The sequence below is a fragment of the Passer montanus genome, unplaced genomic scaffold (genome assembly GCF_014805655.1).
Source record: "Passer montanus isolate IOZ18808 unplaced genomic scaffold, ASM1480565v1 scaffold30, whole genome shotgun sequence".
In the NCBI taxonomy this organism is placed as follows: domain Eukaryota; kingdom Metazoa; phylum Chordata; class Aves; order Passeriformes; family Passeridae; genus Passer; species Passer montanus.
In genome coordinates this window covers 3106028-3119518 of record NW_024367708.1, presented here as the reverse complement: position 1 = coordinate 3119518, position 13491 = coordinate 3106028, and the positions used below count along the sequence as shown (strand labels likewise).

General features: G+C 36.4%; 1 protein-coding gene across 2 annotated transcripts in view; it reads left to right on the top strand.

Annotated features, from left to right (window-relative positions):
* KLHL1 (kelch like family member 1) overlaps window positions 1-13491 on the top strand; it is a 186872-nt gene that overhangs the window by 134066 nt on the left and 39315 nt on the right. For both annotated transcript variants that reach the window (XM_039714672.1, XM_039714671.1), the window contains exon 6: window positions 4984-5170. In XM_039714672.1, coding sequence (XP_039570606.1) covers window positions 4984-5170 — 187 coding nt within the window. The remainder of the gene's footprint in view (window positions 1-4983; window positions 5171-13491) is intronic.

The following is a 13491-nucleotide window of genomic DNA, read 5'->3' as shown; positions in this document are numbered from 1 at the left end:
AGAACAATCATGACCTTACATTCAGAAGTCTATTCTTTCCTAGCAGCAGCATTACCATGATCATCAACAATAACCAGCTGTAACAGATCTGTACATGGAAGAAGACTCATAAAAGGACAATGATGGCTAATCAAACTTCTCTCTTGAAAAACATTCAAAATGCAAACTTTAGGTCATTAATTCTTCAGAATTTTTTTTCATATGGTAATGTGATTCTCTGATTCAAGGTTGTCAAGTGACTTGGGATATATTTTGGATCAAGGAAGAGACTTGTGGACTTTTTAAAAATGAAATGTGCCATGAAAATCCACATTTCATTTATTCACAATGCATTTAAAAGACTTTTAACTTTTTGTTCCTCTGTTATAATTATTAATACTATTAAGATAATTCTAATCCTCTGTTCTGTGTGACATTGGCATGTAAGTTTCTAAGGGCAAAGAACTGCTTAGGGCTTTTCAGAGGGAGAGTGCTTCTAGATATTGGGATAATTTTTAGAGAACTGGAAGTTGCTTTCTGCCTGTGAAAAAAAAATTAATATATTTGGGTATGAAATTTAATCCTAATCAGTGGTGTACAGAATAATTATATGTTTTTAAGGACTATTCAAGATTCTAAATAAATACTCATGGGCAGATACAAACCTCATAATGCATAATTTGGAATGATACTGTCCCAATTTTGGAAACATCTATATCTTAGATTATGGATTAAAACTTTTGCATGTGCTTAGTATTTAATTTTGACACTCAGGGAGTACTTTCTCACTTTTTTCAGTTTTATAGCTCTGATAGCTGTCCTGGAAGTGATACCCTTTTTTTTTTTTTTTTTTTTTTTTTAATTTTAGTGGTAGGAATCAAATGGTGTTTCATCATTTCCTCTTTTGGACAATTACTGTGTCTGAGGCATGTATCAAGGTGGAAACTGAGGTTAGTTCATCCTGACTCAGTGAATATTGCTACACCTTGCACTTTTCACAAGATAGAAAGCCCTATCTAAATAACCAGAGTGTGTTCTCTGCGTCTTCAGAAGTATAAGGTCACAATGGAGCCTTTGGTGAGGCTTCTTCCATTGCCTTGTAGTCTCTCCCAAGAGCGGAGTAAAGGAAAAAAAGTGGTCTTTTTCTTTCCAGGTAGGTGGAAACTGTTTCCCTAGTAGCGGCTGAATTTCATCCTGGATGACACAGGGTAGAAAGAGACCAGTTCCATCTCTCAGATGATTGTTTATGTAGAATGTGCGACTTTGCTTAAGGCCATTCACATGAAGTATTCAGATCCCCACAACTGTAGCCGCAAATCACTGGGGTAACAGAGAGGCTGGGAGAGATCTGCCAGGAAACAACAATTGCAGAGCTGCTGATCAAGGAAGGAAGGAGGGCACTGAGGGTAAGAGCAAGGCAGGCAGCAATCAGTGCAGTCCTGCAGTGCACCCATGGTTGGTCACTGAACCAGTACCCAACTACTCCCTTTTTCTCGTTAGACTTGACTTTCCTTTTGGCAGTACTTGAGTGCTTTACACTCCAGATCTCAAACTGAATGTGCTTCACTGAGTTGAAGCATGCCTGCTCGCTGTGGCATGGTGCTGGAAGTCATTTGGAAGTACATCTAAGAAAGGACTTTTTGGGGGTTTTAACTGGGAAAAATGAGAAACATGATGACAAAGTGACAAAAAATTCTCAGGATATTGCTAGTCTGATAAGTTCTAGTAATGGTAAAGTTAACTATGCTGGCACTCATATTGTAGTCTTTTGAGAAGCTACAGCTCTGTGAATTTCCAATTACAAAGCCCAGCAATATTCAGTAATGAATTATGTCATAGACAGGGAAGAGCAAGCTGAACATAATATGGTTTCCAGGGAAACATCCTTATTAACTGAATTTCCTGATCAAGTGCATCCTGATTTAATAAAAATATATTGATTGTTGTGACATAATCAGGAAAGATAACTATGGAGTAGAAAAACTTTGAAGCCGATTACTGAAATTTAAACAACATGGACAACATGAAACAGCTTTATATAACTTCTGATTTCTAAATTGTAGCTTAAATTTTTTTGTTTGTTTGCTTGTTTTGTTTTGTTATTCACAACTTCTAGCCTTTAGGAGATTGAGAAATAGAATGTTTTTCACAAGTTAGCCCATGTTCTAAAAAATTTAATAGGAGGAATGATTAATTTTTTTTGTCCACTTTTAAATGTTTATTTGCATATTTTCTGGTTTTGGTTGTTTTTTTTTTTCCCATTTTCTGTTCAATTTTAAGGTGAATCTCTAACTTGAAAGAAAGAGAGATTCAGCTTTTATTTGTGGTTGGTGAATTAAGTCTCAGAATTTTGGGACAAAATGGTGTTCACCGATTATTTCTTCTTTATTTGAAACACCTGGAAACTCATTTGAAAGATTCCAAAGATCAATATTTGCTTTAAGAGCCTAAGCATTTCTGGGTAAAAGAGTAATGGTCTAAAAAGAAATCACCAATATTATTGTTAGACTTTGATCCTTACTGATACAATAAGCTTGCCATAAAAGGCTTCGTCATCAATTTCATTAATTCCATTAAGCAATAGAAAGTCTATGTAACTTAATATTACCTCAAATTTATGCAGGGAAAACTGGTAATTTGATTTCTTAGCTCTCTTGTGCCTGTATTCTATTTAGTTAATGTTGACAGAGTACTCTGTTTGGTTCTGTAGACCTAAATGTGTGTTAAATCATTTTGCAATCATCCTGCCTAAAATCTGGACATGATTTGTCTTCAGATGTTTGATTTTCTATTCTACTGAGCAGTGTGCTGAACACTGTAAAGGAAAAAAAATCACAAAAAGAATATATGAAAAATCTTAAGGTTATGAGATAAAAAATAATCCAATGTTATGCAATGGACCTATCACCTCTGTTTATAAGCATACATTCCATATTCTTATTTAGTAATATTAATTGAATAGTAACCAGAACAGGCACACACAGATACACAGAAACCTATATCACAGAATCATATAGAGTGGTTTGGGTTGTCAGGACCCTTGAAGATCATCTCATTCCAGCCTCCCTACCAAGGGCAGGTGCACCTTCCACTAGATGAGGTACCTCAAAGTCCCATTCAGCCTGGCCTTGAACACCTCTGTGGGGACCCTAAGAGGCATACCCTGAGTTAGGGAGACACAAACCCCTCCATCCCAGCCCCTGCATTTCTACACCTCCAGGGGTGTGGCACCCACAATTTCTCTGGACAACCCATTCCAGTGTCTCATCATCCTCAGAGTAAAAAATTTCTTCTTATATCTAATTTAAATGTACTCTCTTAATGTGAAACCATTCCCCCTAGTTGTGTCACTGCATGCTTTGTAAATATTCTTGCCCCATCATTCCTGTAAATTCACTTGAGGTACTGGAAGGCTGCAATTAGGTCACTCCAAAGCCTTCTCTTTTCCAGGCTGAACAATCCTAATTCTCTCAGTCTTCCCTCATAGGAGATCTGTTTCATCCTTCTAATCATCTTTGTGGCCCTCCCCTGGCCCCACTCCCACAGGACCATGTCCCTCCTGTGCTGGGACCCCAGAGCTGGATGCAGCACTGCAGGTGGGGTCAGAGCAGAGCAGAGAGGCAGAGTCTCCTTCCTGTCCCTGCTGCCCACACTGCTTTGGATGCAGCCCAGGACACGTTTGGTTTCTGGGCTGGGAGTGCCCATGGCTGGGTCATGTCCAGCCTCTCAGCCACCAGTACCCTCAAGCCCTTCTCAGCAGGGCTGGACTTGAGCTGGTTATCCCCCATCCTGTGTTGATACTGGGGGCTGTAACTTTTATCTATTGCCTTTGTTTCAACCATCGACTCCTTTCATGACTAATTCCTAAAATCAGAAGCAGACAACATCTGTTTACATGTGCCACCTGTTGATATTTCAGATGTCACAGAAAATTTGTTATCTGCCAAAGGCTGACAGATTGACAAAGGACATTCAAGCTTCTTCTGCAGCCATTGAAGTCCAGATGAAATAGCTGAGAGCTCTTAAAAGGAATCTAGCTTCTTCTCTTTAGGCGACTGCAAAATAATTTGCACATGTTTGCATATATATCTGTGGGAAGACATTCTCAGACTCCAGGAATGAAATTCTTTTGCTTGCTGGCCTTTAGCTGTTTCTCTGAATATTATTTGATCTCCCAGATAGATGTTCTGTGATATCTAGAAATCTACTGCACTGTACAGATATAGTGTTATATGCAATTAAATCTTGCTCTAATTTGGATGTCTTAGATTGTCTGATATGTGTCTATGGGTCTGACAGACATGGCACAAAATTTGCATGAGCATTGCACTCTTCTGGCCTGACATCAGTGAGATCACAGAATCAGAGACTAATTCAGGTGGGAGCAGGCCACAGGAGTTCTACAGTCCAACTCCTGCTCAGAGCTAGGTCAGTTGTGAGGTTAACCCGGATTACGTAATACAATGGAATCTTGAAAATGTACATGGTAATTTACAGCATCTCAAAAGCTGGTGGATATATAGGCAAGTGAACCAAACACAACATTTAAAACTTGCGGTCTCCTTCTTTGGAATGACAATAGAATATTCTTTTACCTGTATGAACTGAGAATTGTTGGTTTTCAGGTTGGAACATTGTTTTGGTTTGGTTTTAAAAGTAAGGGATATTCCTGCAAAGAAATACCTTCTGGGTTCTTTCAGTGTTGTGTTGGAAACCATTAAAAATAAGTCAACCTACAAGAGAATATTAATTTTTTTCAAAGCCTTCAGTAGAAGATTAGTAAGATTGTAGTCTTAAGGGCTGGTGAAACACTGGCCTTAAAATCCTTTTAAAATCAACTATTTAATTTTCTTTCTGTGTTCCAAGAAAAAAGAGCTCTGCAAAACTGTGTGTTCTGGAATGAGGAAATACACTTGTGACATCCATTTGTATTTGTCTCTCATTGCATGGTATTGCTTTTCTAGGAATTTCTTAGATTTTTTTTTCACTAATTGTCATTCACAGATATTGGCTGACCTGGAAAACCATGCACTTTTTAAGGATGATCTAGAGTGCCAGAAGCTTATTCTGGAAGCCATGAAATATCATCTTTTACCAGAAAGAAGAACTCTTATGCAAAGTCCAAGAACTAAGCCTAGAAAATCTACAGTTGGAACGCTTTATGCTGTTGGAGGAATGGATAACAACAAAGGTATTAGACATATTTTTTGCTTTATGAGTTATGCTTCTTTTTTTTTATGTCAGAAAATGGTGAAATAACTTTTTATTCCAAGATTGGTGGGGGGATGTCTAAATCAGTCAAGAAACGTTGCCAAGATTTTGGTCCAATGAAAATCTACTGATATTTAAGGAAAAGCATAATACAGTTAGAGAAAAGAAACTGAGTTTTGAGTTCATTCTTTGTTCAAAATTATTATAATTTTCAGAAAGGAATTTAACAAAGAAACTAGAATGATAGTAATATACCTTAGTTATAGATTTATAGAATTTGTTTTTCCTTCATAATTCAAATACTTCTCTCAGTTTTTTAACCTTTGATAAAAGGCAGTTTGATATGCAGTGTATTTGATCCTTAAGTAATTGTCTGGAACATTAATGATGATTCATGGGTCTTCCAATGCAGAAATTTTTAAGTCTTCTAGAGAAAAAAGATAACTAGCTTCAACTAGATTGCTTGTTTGTCAGCAGATAAAGGAAGGTAAAATTAGCCCCATTTTTCTATGAAGTGGGAAGAAGTGGAAATTTCATTAAAGCTTTTTGTTGTTATTTGTTTGGAATAAGAATTATTATGATAGGTTGCGCTTTCATTTCTGATAAATTTAATCCACTGATTTCTTGAATGGAGTGAAACAAAATATTTGAGCTAAAAGCTAGCTATATTACAAGTTTATATACTCAAAAAGGCTTCATAAGTTTTTGGTGATATTCACAAACAATTCCACAGCATTTAAATTTTCATGTCCATATTTAGAGTGAAGACTACACCTCCATAAACACTAGTTCTAATATAAAATAAACTGCACTTTTAAAAGGTATTGTATAAAATTATATCTTTAGTGTTTCACAACTCTTTGTCTAGGTGCTGTTATTGAAATTGTTTCACTACATAGCTGTGGCAATATTGTTTGCAAAATTCCATGGCATGTTTTTTTCCCATCAAGTTGTACTAGTGATTAGAGTGTATGACATCTGTTCCTGTGTGAAAATAAATGGGTGGCATCAAGAGAAATATGACAAGCAAGTCAAGACAGCTTCATGCTTTTGGAATGAAGCTGTGTCAAGGGAGGTTTAGATCAGATATCAGGAAAAGTTTTTTCACCCAAAGGGAGATTAGGCAGTGGAAGAGGCTCCCCAGGGAAGTGGTTACATCACAAATTCTGTCTAAGTTCAAAAAGTGTTTGGAAAATGCTCGCAGGCACATGGCGTGACTCTTGGGGATATCCTGTGCTGGGCCAGTAATTAGACTTCATGGTCCTTGTGAGTCTCTTCCAACTCAGCTTACTCTGTGACTCTGTGACTGTGATTCTGCCCTTTGACCCCACTTTCTTGAGGCCCCCATGGAGTATTGCATCCACCTCTGGGATCCCATAATGACACAGAGCTTCTGGAGTGAGTCTGGAGCGATCAGAGCACTGGAGCACCTCTCCTGTGAAGGCAAACTGAGAGACCTGGGACTGTTCAGCACAGAGAAAAAAAAGGCTCCAGGGAGACCTTATAATATTCCACCTTCCAATACCTAAAGGAGCCAACAAGAAAGCTGGAGACAGTTTTTACAAGGCCATATAGTCATAGGACAAGGGGCAATGACTTTAAACTGAGGTCATAGGTTCAGATCACATATTTGGAAGTAATTGGTTGCTGAGGGTGGTGGTGAGACACTGGTGCATGTTGCCCAGACAAAGTGTCCCATGCTTGGAAGTGTTCAAGGTCAGGCTGGATAAGGCTTTGAGCAATGTCGTTTAGTGAATGGTATCCCATATAATGGCTCAGGGGTTGGAACTAGATGATCTTTTGTGTTTGAAGGTCCCTTCAATCCCAAACAGTTTAATGAGTCTATGACAATAAGAAATTGTTGATGAAAGAACCCATATGTGTTTGAAGGTCCCTTCAATCCCAAACAGTTTAATGAGTCTATGACAATATATATATATATATATATGTATATTCTTAAAGTAGTTGCAGATAATTTTTGTCCTTTTAACAGTTGTAAACAATTGTGTAGCTAAATGTTAGTCATGGATGTGCACAGAACATTGTCTTTGGATGATAAAATATGAATTTCCTCTTACTTATGACAAATACAATAAACACAAACATTCAGGTAGGAAATGACCCAATAATAAACCCAATTTGGGTGCAGCTGTATTTGTTCTCATTTACTATTAATATGTGTTTCTCAATAAAAATACAGAAATATGTAGGATGACAGCATGAGGCAAAGCACCATTACCACATCAACACACAGCCTGTTTTGCAGATTCAGGTCAGGCAGACGCAGTTCATTTCTGTAGCAGCAGGAGAAAACACAGAGCAGCAGAGGTTCGGCCCTCTGTTGCTGCAATCTGTGACTGAAAACTAGCAGGACTTTTACACATTTACAGCAGATAAAAACTGCTTTGAGAATGGGCTGGTATAGCAGAGAAGCATCTGCATAGCAGGAGCCTGTGTTACAGCTGATGCAATATGTATTCCCAGCAACCCAGGCTCTGCAGCTGTGCTGTCTCATCTTGCATCTGTTCAGCTCATCCCTCTTGTGATCCTGCTGTGTTCTTGACTAGCTTTTATGCCCAGTAAGTCTTGTTTCCACATGTCCATTCAGAAGACCTCAGTGCTGTTTTCCTGCTTTGAAGAGTCACTGAGTTCATAAAGTGAGCCTGGGCTGGGAGATGATGCTGATACTTACTGTATTATTTCTCTTAAAGAATTAGTAATTTGTTTTCTTCCCCACAACTTTCTTCACTGAAATACTGATATAGATGGTTGAAATTCACAATGATGTATTTTTAATGCTTCCTGATGTTTGCTACCAAATGTGAAACCGTTGCAAATAATTTGATGAGTTAGACAAATTAGCAATTTATTAACTAGCATATAAAACAGTGGCTAAGTGCAAATATTATGAAAGCATTTGAAGGTTATATGGCTCATCACATAAAAAGTAGCCTAGCATGCTAAGTTTGTTTTGAAGTGTCTTCTATAATTATCTTCCTTTACATAAAAATGAAGTGATAATTAAACTCCAGCAAACAGCAACTGGAATTTTGCCTGATGTGAGAAATTAATGCAGCATAGTACTAAATGGGTAGAGAGGAAAGTATCAAACTTAGATGAATTTGTAATTTTAATTCCCTAGACAAACTAAAATAATTTAAATCTCTTTTTCCATGCACCTTTGCTTATTTATTAATTTAATTTTAAAGGCACATATAAGAAACACATTTTCTCAGTATGTTTGCGTTCACGGAATGGGATGCATTAATAGATTGTGGGTATGTGCTGCTGACAATGTTCCATTCACTTTACCCATTAATATCATCACACTGACTTCTCAAATTTGGATTAGCAATATTTAATCATGTAATAGTATAGAGAAGTCCACAAACAGAGGAGGATGATTGAAATACATGAGTAATTGCAAGAAGTGGACATACAGGAATTTTTAGGAGTGATAAAGCTCTGACTTCCTGCAGCCATCCTGGAAACCCAGAGCAGAAGCCAAGTGGTAGAACATGATGTATATGGTCTGTGTTAGATGGTGCTATGGATTATGAGCAGGAAAATATGCAGCAAGTGGAGATTGGGATCAGTAAGCAGGCAGTGTTGCAATTATGGCAGAATGCTGATTAATTTCTCTTGAGGTGTCTTAGTCTGTCTCTAGGTATCAGTTAGAATAATAAGGGAAAAGTAGAATTCGCAGAAAAATAAAATAAAGGTATTACAGTAACTATGATCCAAAACCACTGGTGTATATTACTTTTGGAATAGCCGTAAACTAGTTCCTCAAAGTCCTAGATTAGATATTTGTTTACTGAATCACAGCCTTAAAGTAAATACAAGGGGAAAAGTAATGAAAAGTTGCATGAGCAGGAAACTTTTCCATAAAAATGTTGTAGGTCAATTTAAAAAGTGATGGAATAATCAATTTACTGAAGCACTGATATATGTGTTTTTCATTAAGCTTATGACTAGATATAAAACCTGCTGCCAAAAATATCCTGGTGGTAAACAGGTAATGTTCATGATTAAGCTGTATCAAGCAATAAAAGTTATTTTATTGTTGTATAGATACCTGTTGGAAAGATCTCTTCTGTTGCCACAGATATATTAAAAAAGTTAACCTTTTGAAATATGAAATTGAGGCCTCCAGTCATTCTTCCTTATATACCCATGTTGCATATTTTTATTTTTCTTTAATGTATTTTAAATCATTGCAGTAGTCCTCTTTGTTTCACAATTACATTTTATCAAATGTGCTTTATTACATATACATATATATATATATATAATTATTTCACAGGAATGACATCTAGCTACATGAAGTTACCCTTGTTCTAGTGAATTTTGGATATGTCCTTGTTTTTCTGGACTTTTTTAGTTTTGATTTTGCTTTTTGTTTTGTTTATTTTTGTTTCTAGCAAGAACATTTCTCAAAGCAGATTTCATTTAAACTTTATTTTAAATTTATATTTTTTCATTCTTATATTTTTAAATGCTGAAAGAAATATTCAAAAACCTATTGTAAATACACTAAAAAGGGGCAAAAATAGGGAAATATAATGTTTTTCCTCTTAGGTAGTTTTTCCACTTGAGATATGTCTGAGTTGTCTGTGACTTGAATCTGCCTTCTTCGTCTTCAGTTTAGTAAGAACATTTCTCAAAGCAGATTTCATTTAAACTTTATTTTAAATTTATATTTTTTCATTCTCATATTTTTAAATGCTGAAAGAAATATTCAAAAACCTATTGTAAATACACTAAAAAGGGGCAAAAATAGGGAAATATAATGCTTTTCCTCTTAGGTAGTTTTTCCACCTTGTTGAGATATGTCCGAGTTGTCTGTGACTTGAATCTGCTTTCTTCGTCTTCAGTTTAGTGGGAATTTTTTAAAAAATAATAAAGAAAAAAAAAGAAGAAAGTGAAATCTATCAAGATTTTTCTATGGCACTTTACAAGTTGTAAAAATTGCTACAAACCGCTTTGTCTTCACATACATAAAACATTTGACAGCATTCATTATCTATCCATTTGATGCACAAAACTATCTTGAGTAAACCTCTTATTTTCATCTTACTTGCATTTTCATTCTAAATATATAATGTACTGTAACTGTGCTTAATTTTCAGAATGTGGGTGCTTAAAGTCCTGTATTTGTATAATACACAAATATCAAAATCTACTTATGAAGATAGAGTATTTTCCTTTAAAAGAAAGAAAAGTCCAAAGTGTTTATTACTGAATATTTCTCCCTGATGTGCTTTTTGAAAATTTTATATAAATATGCATGCTTTGTAAGTGTACTTATGTATGTGCATATATCAGCCCTGGTCTGACCACAGGAGCAGCCCCTGTCAAGCAGGAACATAAACAAACATGCTGTTGTTACCTATTGCATAAATAGATGTTCACAAAAGAACTGAGAAGTGAGAACTTGATGGTCCTTCTTGCAATCCTACTCTTTTTATTGATAACATCACATATATGTCATTACCACTCCTCTGTATGAGTTTCTTCTGCCTTTGGTGCTAATTTGTTTTCACCTGTGTTTTCCATGAGGACGTTTGTTATCTTAAAGAATCTTAAAGAATGTATTCATAGCCTTAAAATACCTTAGAAGGACAATAAGCCAAAATAAATTGTGCCTCTGACATTCCAAGCAGCTGTCAGTATACCACTTTTTATTTAGATACCTACAGTTTTTCTCTGAAATCTTGCCTGCTCTATTTAAGTAGCAGCTCTATGTGAGCCAAACAACTGCAGCGTTTTCAGGAATCAGAAGTGAGTAATTTTGCTGAGATGGATGTGAAGGAGCAGTGAAGGGTACTGGGGTTGTTTAGGCTGCAGAAAAGGAGGCTCTGGAGAGATATATCACTCTGTACCACTATCTGAAAGGAGTTCGTGTAAGGTGGGAGTCTAGGCTGTCTTTTCCCTAGTAACAAGCAATACAATGAAAGAAAATTACACCAAATTTCACCAGTGGAGGCTTTGACTGGATATTAGGAAAATTTTTTCTGGTGAAAGTGTTGTCAAGCATTGGAACAGACTGCCCAGGGAAACGGTTGGGTCTCCATCCCTGGAAATATTTGAAAGATATGTAGGTGCAGCACAGAGGGACATGGCTTTGTGATTCACTTAGCAGTGCTGGATTAAGCGTTGGCAATCTTTTCCAACCAAAATGAGTCTATGATTTTGTGTTTGCTCAGTTCCATGTAAAATATTTTGCTATTCTTTCTTATACTTTCTGGAATTATTTTTTTTTTTAAATTTACCCATTTAAAGGGTTTTATTTAAAGATAAAAATGTGTGTTGGCGTAATCCAGTGTTTTTCCAGACATTCTCTAGCTAGATATGGAAGACATTGGAAATGGAAAACAATTTACCTTAAATCTAAAATGCACTAATAAACAAGTAACATTCCATTAGGTTTAGGTTAACATTGTACCAATGACCTGTTTTCCTTTTTCATGTTTTCTGGAAGACTCAACAGGAAATGATAATGGAATATATAAAAAGAAACAACAACACAGGGAAATATACTCTTGTTGGAGAAATCAAGATAGCGTAGTAATGTCATCATAGTGGACTTTCATGAGAAAATTGGAATACCATAGTAAGTGGCAGGCAGGCTATGCAGAATGAATAAGTAAAATTTTCAGTGCCTGTATTGCAAATATGCATTGAAACTTACTTTTCCTTATATGTTCCTTAAACAGAAAAGATGTAATTCAGCTCTGGGAGGGGGAAAAAAATCCACTACTTTTTAAAACAGAAAACCAGACAATGGATTTTGGGAGAATTAGATATCTTTTACAGAAATTCATATTTTTAGTACAGCCCAAGAGTTCATTTTTGAATATTTGCTTGATAAACTGAGAGTCTGATTTTTAGTTTGATTCACACAATAATAAATAGAAAAGAAAATGAACTGTTTCAAGAAACATATATATCTTCTATTTAGCTAGCAACAAAGCATTCTGGAGAGAGAAACCATAATTAATGAAACAGCAGGAAGTATCCTCATGAAGTTCTATATGGGGAAGCACAAAGTCCTGTGTCTGTTCCTGATAAGAACAACCCCTGGAACCAGGGTAATTTGAGGGCCACGCAGCTGGACAGCAGCTTGTCAGAAACATGTCTGGGATCATTTGCCCCAGTCATCTTCCTAACAATTGCTCAGATATTTGGGAACAGCAAAATTGCACATGCAGATTTGGTCCCTGGTAACCGATCTAGGGAGTAGAGGAAGCTGTACAGAACAGTCACCCTCTCCACTCACTGTCTGCTTCCTGGGAGCCCTGACATGAGAATTTTATAGCATGTGCTGCTATGAAAGAGGAAGATGTGAGGGGATTTTTTTCCCCCTGCTTTCATTTGCTTTTGGATTCTCTTTAAGGCACCAAGAAAGATTTGCCTCAATGCTTACTGCGGAGGCGAGAGATTTTCCCAGAGGATTTTCCCCCTGGCAGGTTGTACCATGAAAGGTCACTTTACATGCCTCACTACTAAGACCATGCTCTGCATTTCTTTGAGAACTGGGGCTACGTCAAGAATAAGGAAACCGTCTTTTTCGAGATAGTTATCAGAAAAAAAAAAGATGGGCAAAATACCACTATTTGAGGTTTAAACCGCCCTCTATCCCTTCTCTTTTCAGTCATCAAATTGCTTACATCTTCATCACTTTGGTCAGATCTTATTGGAAATACTGGTCAATCCTTTAAGAGCATCTCAGACAGGTGATCAAAGGACCGGAGCCTCTCTCCTGTGACGAAAGGCTGAGAGATTTGGGACTGCTCAGCCCGGAGAAGAGATGACCTCCAGAGGTCCCTTCCAGTCTCAACTGTTCTGTGACTCTGCAACATGTTAATGTAATTGTAGAGTAAAAGTAGAGCCTGGCTAATTACTTCACCAGAGGAATATGAAATACACTGGCTAATCACTAATGAGATAATTAAATGTATAAATCACACTAAAATTCTCTTCTCGTCCAGTTCTTATAAGTATTAGCATGATTACTTCCTTCTTTTCACTCCTATGATTTTCAATATGTTCTAAAACATTCAGTCTCATGGGCTAATTAGCAGTTTAAGTACTTTGATTTAGCAGAGCATTTCAGAATAGAAAAAAAAAATAGAAACAACAACAAAAAAAACTCCACCATATTTTAAGACCATCTGGTACTTTTTCAGTATTTATTTTATATCACTAAATTTCTGGCTTTTTTTCAGTGTAATTATCTTCTGAAACTGCTGATTCATTTATAGTCTGAAACAAAAAGAAGATCCTGAAGTGACCTAT